General features: G+C 33.0%; 1 protein-coding gene and 1 long non-coding RNA gene across 4 annotated transcripts in view; one reads left to right on the top strand and one right to left on the bottom strand.

Annotated features, from left to right (window-relative positions):
- LOC113511445 (putative fatty acyl-CoA reductase CG8306) overlaps positions 1-13,878 on the top strand; it is a 36,162-nt gene that overhangs the window by 15,316 nt on the left and 6,968 nt on the right. The window contains exons 1-8 of one of the 2 annotated variants that reach the window (XM_052893173.1): positions 6,249-6,321; positions 6,411-6,620; positions 7,912-8,163; positions 10,499-10,644; positions 11,278-11,387; positions 11,943-12,026; positions 12,440-12,548; positions 13,384-13,500. In XM_052893173.1, the coding sequence (XP_052749133.1) occupies positions 6,423-6,620; positions 7,912-8,163; positions 10,499-10,644; positions 11,278-11,387; positions 11,943-12,026; positions 12,440-12,548; positions 13,384-13,500 (1,016 nt within the window). In that variant the 5' untranslated portion in view covers positions 6,249-6,321; positions 6,411-6,422. Of the gene's footprint in view, positions 1-6,248; positions 6,322-6,410; positions 6,621-7,911; positions 8,164-10,498; positions 10,645-11,277; positions 11,388-11,942; positions 12,027-12,439; positions 12,549-13,383; positions 13,501-13,878 lie in introns of those variants that run through there. The other variant, XM_052893172.1, reaches the window with a different exon arrangement.
- Positions 1,023-3,206, bottom strand: LOC128200269 (uncharacterized). 2 transcript variants are annotated; one of them, XR_008252651.1, is made up of 2 exons: positions 2,909-3,206; positions 1,023-1,884 (listed from the first exon to the last, which is right to left on the bottom strand). It is a non-coding gene; the product is annotated as an uncharacterized LOC128200269 (long non-coding RNA). The 2 variants fall into 2 exon arrangements; XR_008252650.1 differs by having other exon boundaries at positions 3,021-3,206.

Below are 13,878 nucleotides of genomic sequence, written 5' to 3'. Positions count from 1 at the left end.
AAGTGACTGCGTAAAACGTAAATTAAGAATGCTATATTTCTGTTTTTTTATTGATATATCACATCGAAATATTTATTTCATATTAGTCCACACAGGTGTAATCGTTAACATCTTTTTATTAATATTTTGACCAAAGAAACATTGACAAAAGTTTGTCTTTTTTTTTAATTCGGTCCTAATATGTTTTAAGGATCCTAATAGATTTTTAGATTTACATACTGTTTATTATTTCAGTTTTCACTTATAAAATATTAATTTTGAATATCTGATATTGAAACTATATATTTCAATAACTATGTATTGGTATATACTGAAATTCAAGTAGTACTAGAGGATATTATGATTTTCATTCAACACTTCATTTTATTTTAAATTCTTATGGTTTGTTCTAATTAAATACCTATTTACATATAGTACACGATTACAATTTCTTTGTACATTGATTATCGTTTGTAGAGTTATTGGAAACGGTTGTCAGGCGCCATTTCATTAATTTTATTTCTAAAAATTTTAATTTGATGTCACAGCGAAATCTTTATAGTAAAAATTATTATAGTTTAAATTTATGATAGTCCACAAAATAATAATTTTGTCTAATTATCAAATTAAAATATTATGTTAAGACATAGATTTAGAGAAATGGCGTTTCAGAATCGGTATCATTCTATTTATTTATGATACCTACGTATCGTTTATGACCTTTCTTATGTCGGGGTCAATAACATGAATACATAGTGGATAGATACCTACGTACTTACTTAGTTGCCATACCATACCATGCAAATTATATTAATTAGTGATGATGAGACGGATTTTCTAGTGAGTAATAAAAATACTTACACACGATCAGTGTTCGAGTACCGTAGTTACTTAAAAGTGTTCTAATACCGTATATTCGAGTTCTGTTTACTGTCACATCACTAATGTCACGTCATTATTTATTTATCGTCACTGTCATTCGCATCGCTATTCATAGATAATGAAAAAAAAAAAGGCGGGAAACTCGAATAAGAACAAGCGGGTTTTTTAAATTTTTTTTATTAATTTATTAAAACTATCTCTATCAATTCTTATTATTTAATAAAATATTATATTTTCACTAAATTCAGCGACAGTAATATAATTAGCATTCATGGGGAAGCGCAGTTGTAGAAAAAGGAAAAAAAAAGATGACGATTCAGGTGATGTAGACCATGAACCTTGTAATGACAAGGATATATATTCGGAAGATACTTCTACTGACTCAGAATCTGAAATTGATAAGGCCGATAAGTATAAACCTTACTACGTCACAGATTATATTAGAAGATATCCCGAGGAATCCCCTGGGACAGAATTTGTTGTCTTTGTAGAATCCTCAGATAGTCAGAAAACCATTGGATCCAGAGACTTGCTCTCACTCTCCTCCTGTTTAAAACGATTTAATAAAGGGGTAACTTATCTTAGATCTATAAATAAATTCAAAATCGGAGTATACTTTCAAAAGCCAGACTTAGCCAATGCTTTTTTAAATAATAAAACTTTTTTAAATGACTACCATTTTAAGGCCAGTATTCCTGCTTCTTCAACAGAAGTTACAGGCGTTATTAGAAATGTACCTACAAATATATCTAATAAAAAAATATATACTATGATATCGAGTTCTAAGAAAATTATTGCTATTAAAAGAATTTTAAGAAAAAATACCTTGACTCATGGATATGTGTTACAGCCAACTCTAACCGTGACAATTACTTTTGCTGCATCTGTATTACCTGAATATCTGGATATTGGAGGTTGGCGCCACAATGTCACTCCATATATACCACCAGTTAAACAATGCTACCGGTGCTTGAGGTATGGACATTTAGCTAAATTCTGTAAGAATTCTGAGCGTTGCAGCATCTGCAAAGGTGAGCATAATTATAAAACTTGTACAACTGGAATGGAAAACGCTATTTGTGTACACTGCAATGGAAATCACACAAGTGTATCACCGCAATGCCCTGTTAAACAAAAGAAAATTGCTGAAAATAGATCTAAATTCAGACCTGCTTCTTTTGGAGATATACTTAGCACTGAAATATTTCCTAAACTGGGTAACAAACCTAAAAAAAATGTAGACCTAATTTCAATTCTAAATTCTGATAACAAGAGTTTATCACTTTTAATAGAAAGCATAATCAAACTTATTTCACTACATAACACAAAGAACACATCTATTAACACTAAAAGTGTTTTGAATGTGTTATATGATACTTTTGGTAATACACCTATTTCACAAAATTCAATCGAGACCAATTAACTATCATACAGTGGAACGCTCAGAGCCTACTGAGCAATCGACATATTTTTACACAATTTTTAAATGAACATCATATTCACATTGCTCTCATCTCAGAAACTTGGCTAAAACCACATTACAAATTAAAAATTAAAGATTATTGTATAGAATTTAAATGATTGTGGTAATAACCACAATGGAGTAGCGATTATTATACATAATAGTATTAGATATAAAAAACTTCACTCTTTTTTCGACAATTCTTTGCAAACTATAGCTATTAGTATTGAAGTTAATAATTCTTGGTATTCAGTTGCCAGTATTTACTGTCCTACCAATAGTACACCTAGTTTTACTAAAGCCAAATTTAAGTTCTTTTTGGAGTCTCTTCCTAAACCCACTATCATATCTGGAGATTTAAATGCACATCATACTATGTGGGGTTGTACCTCCACTAATACAAGAGGTAAAGACATTCTTGATTGTTTAGATGAATGTAATTTGGTACTATTAAATGATAAGCAAGTTACTACTGTTGGCTCTCATATTTGGAGCCCCAATGGCCTTGATTTAACTATGGTATCCCCATCCATATCATTAAAATGCGAGTGGTCGGTTCATGATGATCCGTTAGGAAGTTATCACCTGCCGACTTTTACTAAAATAAACACAAAGAACTCTTCATCAACTCCGTCAGGTGAACAACATGCTCCTATAGATGAAGTTAATAAACTTTTGTTAAATCGTATAAACCTACGTCTCGTTAATTGGGATCTTTATTCTGAAACTGTTAATCGATTACTTTTGGATTTCGAGTATGATGTCAATGAACCCTTAAACAATTACAATAGGTTCTGTAAAATTATTTTGACAGCTGTGGAACGTTCCGTTCCACGTAGGAACTTATCAAATAGCGGTGCAAATACTTCAAAGAGGCACAAACATATTGCAGTACCTTGGTGGAATAACAGGTGCGACAGCTGTCAATGATAGTAAAGCGGCTTACCTTAGGTTTAAACAAAATCCAACTCTCGATAATTACATAAATTTTAAAAGAGTTCAAGCTGTTAAAAAGTTAGTAATTAAGGTAAGACAACAGGGGTGGCAGGAATTTTGTTCCAAATTTAATAGATTAACACCAATTTCCACTGTTTGGCAAAATATGAGAAAACTAAATTCAAAACATCGTCAAAATCATTTTAAAGATATATCATGGGTCAATGATTTTTTACGCAAATATACTCCTGATTTTGTACACTCACCTTTTGATGACAAACAGTTTAATTCTGTTAATTCATGCCCAAAATTTCTCACTGACCCATTCTCAATTGATGAAATATCCAGTGCAGTAAAATCTAGAAAAGATACAGCTAGTGGCCTTGATCGCTTAACATACAATATGTTTCGATTGCTGAATAAAATAAACCTTACTAAACTCTTACAAATTTTTAACGATTTATGGAAGGACTGTATTATCCCACCAGAATGGAAAATGGATTGTTTGATTCCAGTAATTAAACCCGGTAAAGATCCTACAAATTTCGACTCCTATAGACCTATAACATTGACGTCCTGTGCAGGCAAATTATTCGAACAATTAATTAAACAGCGTTTAGAGTTCTTTATTGAAAGTAATAGTATATTACCATCGAATCAATTTGGTTTTCGCCGTGGATATTCAGCGCGCGAAAGTTTAGCGAACTTCTATGTCGACCTTAGTACTGCTTTGAATAACGATGAATATGTTCTATCTGTTTTTTTAGATGTCGTAGGAGCTTTTAACAATGTAAATTTAACAGTTCTATCTTCGATTTTATCCTCATTTCTTCCAATGAAACTTATCGAATGGATTTATAATTTTCTTAGTAATAGAGAAGTGTATGTTAAAGTAAATAGTAAATTAATAGGACCTAGGTTAAGCTCTAAAGGAGTATGTCAAGGTGGTATTCTAAGCCCGCTACTATATATTTTATATATCTATAAACTTAATTCAATTTTAGGAAACAGTGTGAACAACTTGCAATTTGCCGATGATTTATTAATTTATATAAAAGGAAAGAATATTATTGATATGCAATTAGTGTTAAATGAGTCATTAAAAAGACTTGAGAAATATTTTTCTCTTCTTTCCCTCGATATTAGTTTAACCAAAAGTAAAGTAGTTGTTTTTCATCAAGTTCATAAATATGTTCCATTAATGAATATTATATATAATAATCAAACTCTTCCAACAGACTGTAGCGTTAAATTTCTGGGGGTAATTTTTCATCAAAATTTAAAATGGGATCTATACGTTGATTGCTTAGTAGATCGTGCTTTAAGAGCCACTAATATAATAAGATCTGTAATTGGTCGTAACTGGGGAGCTGATCCTAAAATTATCCTTTTACTTTACAAATCTCTTGTTAGAAGTAATTTTGATTACGCTTTGTTATGCCTCAGAACATAAATTAGTAGAAAAACTCGAAAAAATTCAAAATATGAATTTAAGACTTATTTTAGGTGCTATGTATACTTCTCCAATTATCTCAATGCAAGTAGAATGTAATTTGCCTCCTATCCTTCTTCGTTTCGAATACCTAAAACTCAAATTTCTCTTCAAAGTTTTTTCAGTTTCCAATAACCCACTCATACTCAAATTATTAAATTGCCCCATTTCTATGTTTTTGAATAAAACTATTGTCAATGATTTGAATTTACGAGATGAATATAACATCTATAGTAGTAAGATACTTCCTTGTTATAATGGCCTTTATGAGAGTAAGTTCTGTAAGATCAAAATTGTTATACGTAAAGACATAAAAGAAAAGCACGATATGTATGAGACTTTATCAGAATTTATTGACTACAGGCAGATATATACAGATGGTTCCAAAAATGCACTTAGCACTTCAGTGGCTTTTTACGATTTGTCAAATAGATTTGGTCACGGTTATAAAATTTCAACTTTGGCTAGTATTTACACAGCAGAAGCAAAAGCTATATTTTTAGCATTAGAATACATAGAAAAACAGGTACTATATTCGAAATGGATTATAATTACAGATAGTATGAGTGTTCTTATGGCATTAAAAAATAACACATTCATTTCATCATCAAACTACTTAATTCAAGAAATTCGTAATAAATATTATCATCTCTGTAATATATATGGAAAAGATATTATCTTCACATATTGGAGTGTTTGGGAATGAACAAGTAGACACTTTGGCTAAAATTATTAATTCAAGTGCTGCTCGTGTTCAAGATTTACCCCTTTGTTACTCAGATTGTAGTATTGGAATACATAAAATCGTTACAACTAAATGGGAGGAGCATTGGACTCAAATATTACAGACTAAAGGCAAATGGTACCGCAAAATTAATTGGCGTATTGGAAAACCGTGGTTCTGCAAAGGAAAGGATACAAACAGAAAATTTTACACCAATATTTGTAGATTACGAATCGGCCACGGACATTTCAACGAACACCTGCACCGAATGGGCATGATCGCTTCCCATCATGCACATGGTGTAACTCAAATACAGCCCAATCTCTACATCACCTTTTTTTTGATTGCTCTGAATTTGTCATTCAAAGACACATTATGTTTGACGAACTTAGGATTATCTTCAAAAAACCCGAAAATATCCCGCACTCAATCCCGCTTCTCTTAAGATTTCCTTCTTGTTTCAAAGCTATTTTCACTTATATTACTACAACATTCAAGGAGCTATAAGAATACTTTTATTGAATTGCAAGACAATGATTTTTTATAATTATTTATTTTTAATTTGATAAATCCACTGGTTTAAGAAAACTCAAGAAAAGATATTTATGAAAATGTACTTACCGGATTTGACAAATGAAATATTGAAGATTATGACAATAATTGAAGCGACATTAGAAAAATAAAATTCCAGACAATTTATCTTTTTGAAGACTAGGCAGCATGGTCTCCGACCTTAGCCTGTTCCAAACGGAACAAACGTACTAAAAAAAAAAAAAAAAAATCATAGATAATCTAGGTATTTATACCTAATTGATTTACAATTGTTTGCACTATTTAATTACTTAGGTACGTGTACACCCACGGTTTACGGTATTAGCCCTCTTATTAAAACCAAGAATAAAGCATTTTATAAACTGAAATATTTATATTTCCAGTGATATATCAAAATGTCTGAAGAATCGCAAGTGCGTGCTTTTTACTCCGGTAAAAATTTCTTCATCACCGGCGGCACCGGCTTTGTAGGATTATGTTTGATAGAGAAGATACTGAGGAGTATACCTGAAGCTGGCAAATTGTACCTACTTATGAGACCTAAAAAAGGCAAGGAAATATCTGAAAGGCTGGAGGAATTCCCAAAAAATCCAGTAAGTTGTTTTATCCTATTCTATTAATATTTTAAACCTTATATTGTTTGTTATTCAATCACGCTTGAATTTATTTTAAAGTAATTTCATTTTTTAGTGTAAATTGAATCCGTGCAGGCAGTATGCCGGTATACTGTTAGTATTTTACAAGTTGCATTTAGGTTATAAAAAAATTGCAAGAATCTAGAAATTTAATATTCTCCTAAAATAATGGTGAACACTGCAAAATCTTTTGTAGTAACAGCATTATTTTGTACTGCCATTTTGACATTATTTTAATACTGTTGACTCATATTTATATAAGTGAGTGTAACTTGTATGAACAAAAATTTATTTTTTGCATAAATATTTTTATATGTTTATAAATAGGTACATAAGTTACATTAAACAAATAGCAGATGAAAATATATTAGAACATATATATCTATATAATTATTGCATCAATATATATATATATATATATATATATATATATATATATATATATATATAATTTATATATATATAAGTAAAAATTACTAAAGCTTAACTGCAATTGCCATCCCATTTGTCAAGCGTGGCAACTAGAGGCAAAGCCCCCCTTTATGGGAGAAGCCTATGTTCTATAGTGGATAGTTAATGACTTATTTTATGATGAGTAACAAACACACTTAAATAACGTTTTTGCTGAAAGCATTGGTTTACATGGCTGTGTTTGTTTTGGTTTGAAGAAGGGGATATGGTAATGAACATACAAGGTATAAAGCAGACATAATACCTTAATCGTCAGGAATGGGAACACATAAACGGTATCATGAGCGACACAGACACCGTTAATTTCTATAGGTGATGGTTACCACTTTTTGTCAGGAGGAACATCTGCTTGTTCATCATTTTAAGTAGCATGAAAAACAAAATAAAAAATACTTTTTTGCAAAATTTCATAGTTATAATAATAGGTAGGATTAAGTCATAAGAAATTTAATATAAATATGTATTTACAAGTATAAACTATTTATAACATTTATTTTTTTAATAATATCATTTATAAGTCAGTCAGTTTAAATTCCATTAACGCATAGACCTGCTCTTTTTCTATCTCTCCCTATCTTGGACCAAATCCACTATATATGTGCATATAATCATAGGTATATTTAAGGGGGCCAGGTAGGGCCTACCAACACCAGAATTTTGTCAGGGCCTAAGCAAAATTTAACAAAAGACATGTCTGACTGTATATATACACAATGCCAGGTCCCCTCTGAAAAATAATCTTAAATATATCAATGTTATATTTTAAACTAATTTACAGATATTCGAAAAACTCATAGAAAAAGAAACAACAGATGTGTTCAAGAAAATTGTTCCAGTGTCCGGCGATGTTGGGCAAGAGAACCTCGGATTGAGCCCTCAGGACCGTGAGCTGCTTATCAATAATGTAAATGTAATAGTGCACTCGGCAGCCACCCTGGACTTCCAGGAGTCTCTGCGGCCGACAGTGAAAATTAATCTTTTGGGTACAAGGAGAGTGATGGAATTAAGTCGTCAAATAAAAAATTTGAAGGTATGTTTTAATTTTAATATGCTGATTATTATATATTTATATATATATATATATATATATATATATATATATATATATATATATATATATATATATATATATATATATATATATATATATATATATATATATATATATATATATATATGATATGCTGTCAGACAGATTTGTGTAAAGTTCATTTTTATGAACTGATTGTTCACACACACACATGCACGTTCGCACTTTTTTTTTTAATGGATGATAATGGAATGGTATCGGTATACACCGGCGGTGCACCAGTGAAGGATGATAGGTGAGGATGAAGCAGGTCAGTTAGCCCATCGTGATGAATGCAACAAGATTTGTTCACGATGGTTTCCAGGGGGAACCACGTGGAGGTCGACCTGATAGGGCATATTGTTAGCAATGGGCCTGTCAAACTCCATTGCTAACAATCCCTTTCCCCCCACGTTCGCACGTTGCACGCACGCACACACGCACGCACGCACGCCCGCACGCACGCACGCCCGCACGCACGCACGCCCGCACGCACGCACACGCGCGCTTAGTATAGATAACACTTATGTTTATATATGTAGAGTAATAAAAGATTTGACATCTTTACTAGATATTAGTGGCTATGATATAAATCATGTAATTGCTGATATATAAACAATCGAGTGCGTGATAAGCAAGTAATAAAATTAATCTTATTTATTTTTGCATATGTTTAGTTTATATTATTATATCTCAAATCTTGATAAACAAATAATGTATAAACTATACTATCACTAAATTATATAAAACAATCTCTGTTTGTTCTGTCCGTTTGTTTGTTTAGATCTAAATAGTTAAAATTTTTATTTCACGACCTTGCAGGTATAGATAGTTCTTTGAAACACTGCCTTACCCTTTGATGGTTGAGAGTTCGATTATCACATAGTAACAGTATTTGTTTGTTTATAGTCTAGGTGTTTATAAGTGTTCTAAGTATTTCCGTATTTACAAAAATATATATATATATATATATATATATATATATATATATATATATATATATATATATATATATATATATATATATATATATATATATATATAATATGTTGTTTATCTGTAGAGAGGTTAATTCTGCACATGAAATATATTTCCAAAATAACTATCAGGGGGTGATTAGTGATCGATACTGATGCCAAAAATGCAATTAGTAAAATTTTTTTTTGTCTGTCTGTCTGTATGTTCATTATAGAAACAAAAACTACTCGACGGATTTTAACGAAACTTAATACAATTATTCTTCATACTCCTAGGCAGGTTATAATAATGATAATAATACGGTTACCACTTTCCATCAGGTGGGCCGTCAGCTTGTTTGCCATTCTAAGTTGTATAAAAGAAAAATGTTAGAATAAAGTCGCGGGGTATAGTATATAGTTGTATAGTATAATGAAATCGGTAATAACGTAATTAAAAATAGGTTATCACAAAATTGACTTATGTTTTATCAACTTGTTCGAATTAATATTGTATACAATAATATATTATTGTCTATTTAAATTAATATTCTATAATTATATATTTATCGTATTTTATACGGAATTATAAGTTTTAATGAATCAATCATAAAATTTATTTATACTCGCAAAAGACGTTCATGATTATAAGTAATAGCATACGGCCCGCCCGAACTGCCACCGCAATATATATTTATATCCATACACCTTATATAAAATGTGTAATACTTGTAGAGTATTTATATCCAGAGATATATAATACGTAATACCTCTGATATTGCAGGCGTTCATAGGCTACGGTAACCGTTTATCATCAGGTAGGTCGTATGCTTGTTTGCCACTTCAGTGGTATAAAAAAATATATATAATTGTCTTAATTCTTATACTTACTAACATTGTAAACCGCGGGGAGGGGGGGGGGGAATTGTTAAAAATGCAGACTATAAGTCCTATTGCAATATACCCTGCCAGGTCGACCTCCACGTAGTTACCCCTGGAAAGCATCGAGTTGAATTCCAGGTGTAGTCATCACGATGGGCTAACTGACCTGCTTTTTCAATCTCACCTATCACCCCTCACTGGTTCCCCGCTGCCGTATACCGTTAGTGCGGGCGGGGTTGCCATTCCATTATCAACGATTAAAAAAAAAAAATGTAAAAACCCTATGTCTTTATTCATAAAAATACCCTTATTTTTACCCCGTTATATTCTGTCACAGACAAAGTCGGCAGTAAAAATTAGTTTGTAAATAAATGTTTGAGAAATAATGTTATTGCAGGTGTCACACAGACGTAGTTGTACTTATAAATTGGTATTTAAATAGATATGTTTTATTACAGGTGATGATTCACGTTTCATCAGCATATGTCAACTCGTACCTGACAGAGGCACACGAGAAGGTCTACGAGGCGCCTGATGACGCCGAGAAGATCATAGCACTGATAGAAAATAAGAATGACGAGGAACTGTTGCAATTAGAACCCAAGTGAGTATACAAATCATCAGAGGGAGACTTTGTACAAAAGTCGTTTGATTGTGTACCTCTGTCCCATTCGTGTTTTAACTATAAAGCAAGTTGTGTTTGCATGGCTGTGTTTCGGTTTGAAGAGTGGGATATGGCGTGAATTTACAGGGTACAGAGGTTTTACCTGAGTCCTCAGGAATGGCGGTGCATGGGGGGTGTTATGGGCGAAACAGTACAGTCTGTTATGTCCATGGTACAGCTCATGTCTATAAGCGACGGTTGCCACAATTTTGTATGGGAATCGCTACTTCAAAAAACTTTTAATAGATGGTGTTGTAGGTGATATGAAGTTCATAAGGTATTTTTTTAAATGGGTGATAATGGTATAATAATAATCCCGCCTATGCTATCGGTATACACTGGCGGGGTACCAGTGAGAGATGACAGATGAGGATGAAAGCAGGTCAGTCAGCCCATCCTGATGTATTCAACTAGTATTAAACACAACGGTTTCCAGGGGGAAACGCGTGGAGGTCGACCTAATACGGTATATTGCTAGTAATGGGGCTATTTGACTCCATTACTAACAATCCCTTTCCCCCCAGTTCATAAGGTTAGCTGGCATTTTATAATAAGCGATGAATTTATTTTCAGAATCCTGAAAAGCCACCCAAATACATACACATTCACGAAACATTTAGCCGAGCACGAAGTCGTGAAGTGTGCTGATCTGTTTCCATGTACTATTGTGAGACCCACCATGAGTAAGTATGCCTCTACGAGTAGATTCCGGCAGATTTATACTTGACTAGCGATCCGCCGCGGCCTCGCACGAATATATACAAATTAATACAAGACTAGCATGGGATTCTACAAAAAGGGCGTATTAAATTTAATTGATTATATATTAAAATTAGTACGAGGGAGGGGGGGGGTGATGTAACCAAACTGTACTGGTATCAATATCAATATACCAGAGGTAGACTTTGTACAAAAGACGATTGCTTGGGTACCTCTGTCCCATTCGTGTTTCAACCGTGAAGAAGATGGCTGTGTTTCGGTTTGAAGGGTGGGATATGGCGTGAATTTACTGGGTACAAAGGAATTACACCTGTGTCCTCAGGAATGGCAATGCATGGGGGGTATTATGGGCGAAACAGTATACTCTGTTAAGTCCATGGTACTGCTCATGTCTATAGGCGACGGTTACCACTTTCCATCAGGTGGACCGTCAGCTTGTTTGCCATTCTAAGTTGTATAAAAAAATGCATAATTATATAGGTGTTTAATTTGATTTAATTCGAAATTGTATTTTACAGTTGTCGGGTCTTGGAAGGAGCCTATTCCTGGATGGACTTGCTCCAAAGTGGGACCCCAAGGATTCCTCATGGGCGCTAGCAAAGGTATTTACTGATATTCGCCTATATGTTATCTGTGATAGTCACAGATAACATACGGGGAAAATATTGTATTAATAATTAACCCTTCTTTGCATGTTTTTTTTTTATTGGTGAAATAAATCGAGGTGATATAATCCATGTTCAAAATTAAAGGAAAAACGGTTAAAAAAATAAATTTGACAGCTTGTTTTTTTCTGCAATGGACAATAAAAAGGTATCCAGACACGATCAACTTAAAGTGAACTTGTTCTTTTATATAATTTTTGAGCATTCAATGTTATGATGGGAATTTCCACCAATATGTAAAGAAATGCATGGAGGTCGAACTGATAGCAGCTAGCATATCATTAAACTAATATTGCTGGCAGTGAGTTTGATAGTTTCTATTACTAACAATCTCTTCTCTCCCTTACCAGGCGTGGTGCGACGGTTGCCGCTGGCGACCCAAAACGTGGCCGACTACATCCCCGTCGACGTGGTGGTCAACCAGCTTCTAGTTGCCGGCTGGCACGCCGCCCAGTCTAAGTAAGTACTTTTTTATTTATCATATTAAGAATGACAAACAAACTGACAGCGTATCTAATGGAAAGAGGTAGCCGTCCTAAAGAAATGAATGGTCCCATCGGTATCAAAGAATGCATTATAATACCTATGCTTAGATTATATAGAAGCATTTGTATATGCTTCGGCAATACCATAACACTAATTTGTTACTCAGAATATGGGGGAATTATATTGTAAGATTGATGTGAAAAATAAAAATTATACTAAATATTTACAAATATTTTTGAAATAACAGGGTAAATAGTGCATAAAGATTTATTATTTATTTAATTACTCTTTACTGAGTTACTGATTGAAAATTTAATAAATCGACCGGAATTGGTAAGTTTTTAATCCAATTACTTGCAACACTGAAAAAATTGCGCGTTTTGTTTTTATTTAAAAAATATATGTATCAAAGTAGAGTTAGTGTTTTTTTTTTCTTGTATTATGTAATACTTTTTATGCAACTTAGATTGATAAAAAAATGACGGCCCATACAACTATGTAATTTTTTTTTTATACAACTTAGAATGGCACACAAGCTGACGGCCCATTTGATGGAAAGTGGTAACCGTTGCCTAAAGACATGAATAGAACCATGGACATAACAGAGTAACATACTGTGTCGCTCATACATTTGTATTCTTTAATTTCATTGCCATATGAAATTAAAGAATGCTCACCCTTCAAACTGAACCACACAGCCATGCAAATACAAATGGGACAGAGATACCCAAGCAGACGACTTTTTTTACAATGTTAATTACCAGAGAGAGCTCTGGTAATTGCTGTACAATAAAGGATGGTGTTTCAGGTCCGGTCTAAGCGTATACCATTGCTCGTCGTCTACGTGCAGGCCGTTCACCTGGTCGCTCATAGAGTTGTCGGTCAACGAATTACTGCACGCTTACCCGCTCAAAAATGCTGTATGGTAAGGATTCAAATATTTCTAGATCAATAACATCTAGATGGAGTATAACAGATTAAAAAAAATAACAAAAAAAAAAAAAACAAAAATAACCTTTTACAAGAAAGCCACTTTCAAAATAAGTTTGGTGATTGTTATAACAGGACTACTACAGGACCCCAGGGGGAGGGGTCCCCCATCTCTCTCTTCCCCTTTTGAGATTCGTTGTGCACCCCTTGCATATGATAGATTTGGTGGGACCTTCGTACTACTCCCTGCTCTATACAGAGGGGGGTCAGTGGAGATATTAAATCAAATTAAGAAAACAATGAACGGCATTACACCTAAAAGCGATTTCGATCAACCTTTAGATGAAGACAAGTGATTATAACTGATTTGTTT

The sequence above is a fragment of the Galleria mellonella genome, unplaced genomic scaffold, assembly GCF_026898425.1.
Source record: "Galleria mellonella isolate WM207_F2 unplaced genomic scaffold, CSIRO_AGI_GalMel_v1 utg172, whole genome shotgun sequence".
In the NCBI taxonomy this organism is placed as follows: Eukaryota; Metazoa; Arthropoda; class Insecta; order Lepidoptera; family Pyralidae; genus Galleria; species Galleria mellonella.
Note: the sequence above shows the minus strand (reverse complement) of the source record. Positions and strands in the feature narration are given on the sequence as shown.